Source organism: Bombina bombina, chromosome 6 (assembly GCF_027579735.1).
Source record: "Bombina bombina isolate aBomBom1 chromosome 6, aBomBom1.pri, whole genome shotgun sequence".
Lineage (NCBI taxonomy): Eukaryota > Metazoa > Chordata > Amphibia > Anura > Bombinatoridae > Bombina > Bombina bombina.
In genome coordinates, this window is record NC_069504.1 from 653,274,803 (window position 1) to 653,278,786 (window position 3,984).

Sequence of the window (3,984 nt, forward strand, 5' to 3'; positions counted from 1 at the left end):
CAAACATAACCGTTTTCATTCATTTAGATGTAACAATTTTACCCCAGTTATATGTTATTCCAGTCCCTCCAGCTATCCTCAGGAGTGCTTATTCCTTGCTCTTCCTTATGGTGTTTTGGGGTTCCGCTGTCTGCGGCCAAGATGGCGGGATTTTAATACTATTGATCAAAAGGAGGGGGTCTTTACTATTGAATCCATGAATGTGACAGCTGGCGTACCAATATTTATAATATAGAAGTTCCAATTTACTCTCAATATAGGATTTGGAGACCGTGTTGAGTGTCTCTCCCTTTCATCTTAGCCAATTATACCCCTTAAGAAATTATAGCCTGCCACTATATAATATACAAACCACATATACAGATAACTACAGGTGCTAAGCCTATGTTAATTTCTGAATGTATGTATACACCAAATAATCCATCTAATTATTGTGGAGTTGGACTGTTACCTTTAGCCTGATCTAAAACTATGCTCCTAACAGCTGGAATCCTCCGGTAGACTACTACTGTTTGATAGATAACTGCCTTGCCCCCTTCTAATTTAACCATATAGCAAAATAATAAAATAAAACCTGAGGTCCAAATAATGAGATCCACAAGTGGTCTCCTCTTTTCCAGATAGCCTTCTGTTAATGCTATTACCCTATGAAGTATAAGGTCCATGAGAGGCCTCCTGAACAGTATAGAAGGCGTAGATTGCTATTGGCACAGGTTTTCTTTTTAAATTGTTTTTCTTTTCTCTCTAAAGCAATTGTTCCTTTTCAGAGCTTTATATCATATAGATTAGCAGGCATCACTCACTGCATGTAAACTTCTACTTTGTAATTGATATAGCAGACATTGTTAATTGCATATGCCTTTTAAATATGTAATTTATATGATGTACCTTGTCATAAGCCCTTTTGGAACGCAACTATGCAATGCTATAATACTTTATATGTATGCCAAAACTTTGACCTCAATAAAAAAAATAAATTATATATATATATATATATATATATATATATATATATATATATATTCTCCATTCATGATTACAGTAAGATATTTTCACATTAAAAAAGATGTTAACTATAAATTAACAAAACATTGGAAATTGTTAATTGTACACATAGCAAATCAAGCCTAGTAAAATGACAGACTCTTTTCCCATCAGCTTAGTGTTTGGTTCTATGATGGTATGCAAAAAACAAAGCGAAAAATCCAACTTTTGATAGATTTTGACATTTAACCAATCTAAATGTACAAGGCCCAAATTTTCCAGATTTATGAAGTACAACATGCTAACTAATTCACACAGATGCACTTAAAATGCATTGGAATGCTGTTGGTAGTGAAAACAAAAAACATACAGGAGATCTACTTGCAGTTTTAACATGGAACACTTTAAACTTTTAAGTATAAACCATGGGCTAATATAGATGAACTGTTTATACCCTGATTTACAAGGTTTTTTATTAATAAACCAATTCATGTTTTAACACCAAATAAACTTCAAAACTCATAACATAAAATAGCAAAATTGAAATTAAATTTGTTGCTTACCACTCTCATACTTGCAGCTGGTTAAATTGATACCAATTATCCTAAAAAGGGGAAATGTATATTCATTTAATTAGAAACTTTTTAACAGCTATATGTGTTAAATATTGTTATAAATGTGAAAAGATGCTTAATAATAAGTAACTAAACACAAAAGTGAGTAAATATTATTCTAATCCTTCAAAGTGTACACCGAGCTTAGATGAAACAAACTATTATACCAATACTATTCAGGAATTGAATAAAGATAGTGTCACCTTATACAGTGTATGGTTATTGACTGCTATTTATGTGCTAGGTTAGTCTATCCCATTGTATGCCAAGTTAAAGGGACAGTTCACCCAAAAACTTTCTCCCCTTTAAATTATTCCCAATGATCCTTTTTACCTGCTAGAGTGTATTAAATTGGTTGCAAGTAGCTCCTTTACTCATATTTCAGCATTTGAAATAGTTGATTTAGCTTGTGGTTTCCCAACCTATACTGAAAGTTTTGATACTGGCGTATACGCTATTGACAAGCCTAAGTAAACACAGCCAGCAGAAGAGGTTACACCCTCAGCGGGGGGCATCATAGTTAAGTAATAAATGATAATTTTCCATTGTTCTCTCTATGTATTGAGTTTGTGTTCCAGACAAATATAAGATAAGAAAGCAAGTCTGTGTACATAAAAGTGATAATATAATGAGATCTGATATTACCTGAAGCTCAACCCATTGTAATAGGCTGTGGTTTCAAAGCACAAAACCATCTACTTCAGATACACAAATAAACCCGAAAATGCAATTTCTCAAATATTTTATACTCTGCAGTTGGTATAACAAGTCATTTAAAATACATTTATGGAAAAACAATTTTACAGTGTACTGTCCCTTTAACTAATTATAGATCCAAGAAAATTCAAAGAAATGTAAACTACCTGCGCTTTTTCTTTTTTTTCTTCTTTGATGCATCTATTGTTGTATTGTTTTTTAAAGGTTTACTGAGTTTATCACTTATAATGCTTGAATGTTCTTCATTTCCCCCTTGCGGGTTTAAAGGTATTTCTGCTGCTAATGAACCTTCTGGTTTAACTGAAGAATCCTCCAATTGAAGAGTTACAATTGTTGCACTTTTTGTTTCAACATTTTCATTTTCAGAGTGCTCCTCTCCTTCATCTTCTTCATCATCCTCCCCTGAAATTTCATCTGACTCACTACAAATATTTGACTCATCCTTCATTTTGAGTGATAATACTCAAAAATCTGAAAAATCAGAACAAACAATTATATTTTGAAAATGCAGAACTGACCTTAAAAGGGACATGAAATCCAAACATTTTCTTTCATGATTCAGACAGAGCATATGAGTTTAATCAACTTTCCAATTTACTTCTAGTACCTAATTTGCTTCATTCTCTTGGTATCCTTAGTTGAAAAACATACCCAGATATGCTCAAGAGCAGCAGTGCATTACTGGGAGCTAGCAGCTGATTGGTGGCTGCACATAAATGACTCTTATCATTGGTTCATCCAGTGTGTTCAGCTATCTCCCAGTAGTGAATTGCTGCTCCTTCAACAATGGAAACTAAGAGAATGAAGCAGACAGATGTAAATTGGAAAGTTGTTTAAAATCGCACGATCTATCTGAACCTTCAAAGAAAATAAAATGTGGGTTTCATGTCCCTTTAAATTAACAAGATATCCAATATAATTTGTTGTTCTGTACTTTAAATAACCAGACTTTTTAAATTCTATTGATAAAAACAAGCATTTTTTGTTGATTTAAGCAGATGTACATTATTTATGTCAATTAGAAAATAGTGAAAAATATAAAAATAAAATTGCTCACAACCATTAAAAACAATTAGAATTTAAGATAAATATTGTAAATACTTCTGTTGCATTGTTTTATTGTAAATGTTAATAAAATACACAATCAAGGTCAATACAATTATTTACTAATGTACTGTATACATTTTGACTCAATCAACAGTATAAAATGCATCTTATAATAGTTTCCCTCAAATCGGTAATACCTTGTGTAACGTTAAAGCTGTGCATCAGAAGAAAGTCACAATAATCATCACTTATAAAACTTTTATCATAGTGACAAGGGGACGTTGCTATGGACGCTTCACGTTGGTTTCAGGTTCCAGCTACTAATCCGAGCCCTGTAAATAAACCCGCGCTGACCTGTTCCCGTTGCGAGTCTGACCGAGCCGGTAGTACGGTACCACTACCGTCCAGTTTATTTTACATACCTGGCTCTCACCCTCCTAGAGGGGTTGAGAAGACAACTGTCACGTAACTATGGAAACCGGACATTGCAAATTAGTAAAAAGTTCCCATCCTTCTAAAGGACTTACTGACGTCACATCAGTTACGTGACTGCAGTGAGCGCTTGGTGCCGAGTGTAGCGGGCGCGGCTAGTTCCCATTTTTATAAAGGACTTTCACAGCAG

General features: G+C 33.7%; 1 protein-coding gene across 1 annotated transcript in view; it reads right to left on the minus strand.

Moving 5' to 3' along the window:
• The window catches only part of TTLL13 (tubulin tyrosine ligase like 13), a 162,880-nt gene extending 159,116 nt beyond the window's left edge, over positions 1–3,764 (minus strand). Inside the window, exons 1-3 of the mRNA XM_053717702.1 lie at positions 3,560–3,764; positions 2,462–2,786; positions 1,548–1,588 (exon numbers count right to left, since the gene is read on the minus strand). Coding sequence (XP_053573677.1) covers positions 1,548–1,588; positions 2,462–2,763 — 343 coding nt within the window. The 5' untranslated portion in view covers positions 2,764–2,786; positions 3,560–3,764. The remainder of the gene's footprint in view (positions 1–1,547; positions 1,589–2,461; positions 2,787–3,559) is intronic.
• Between the last annotated feature and the right edge of the window lie 220 nt (positions 3,765–3,984).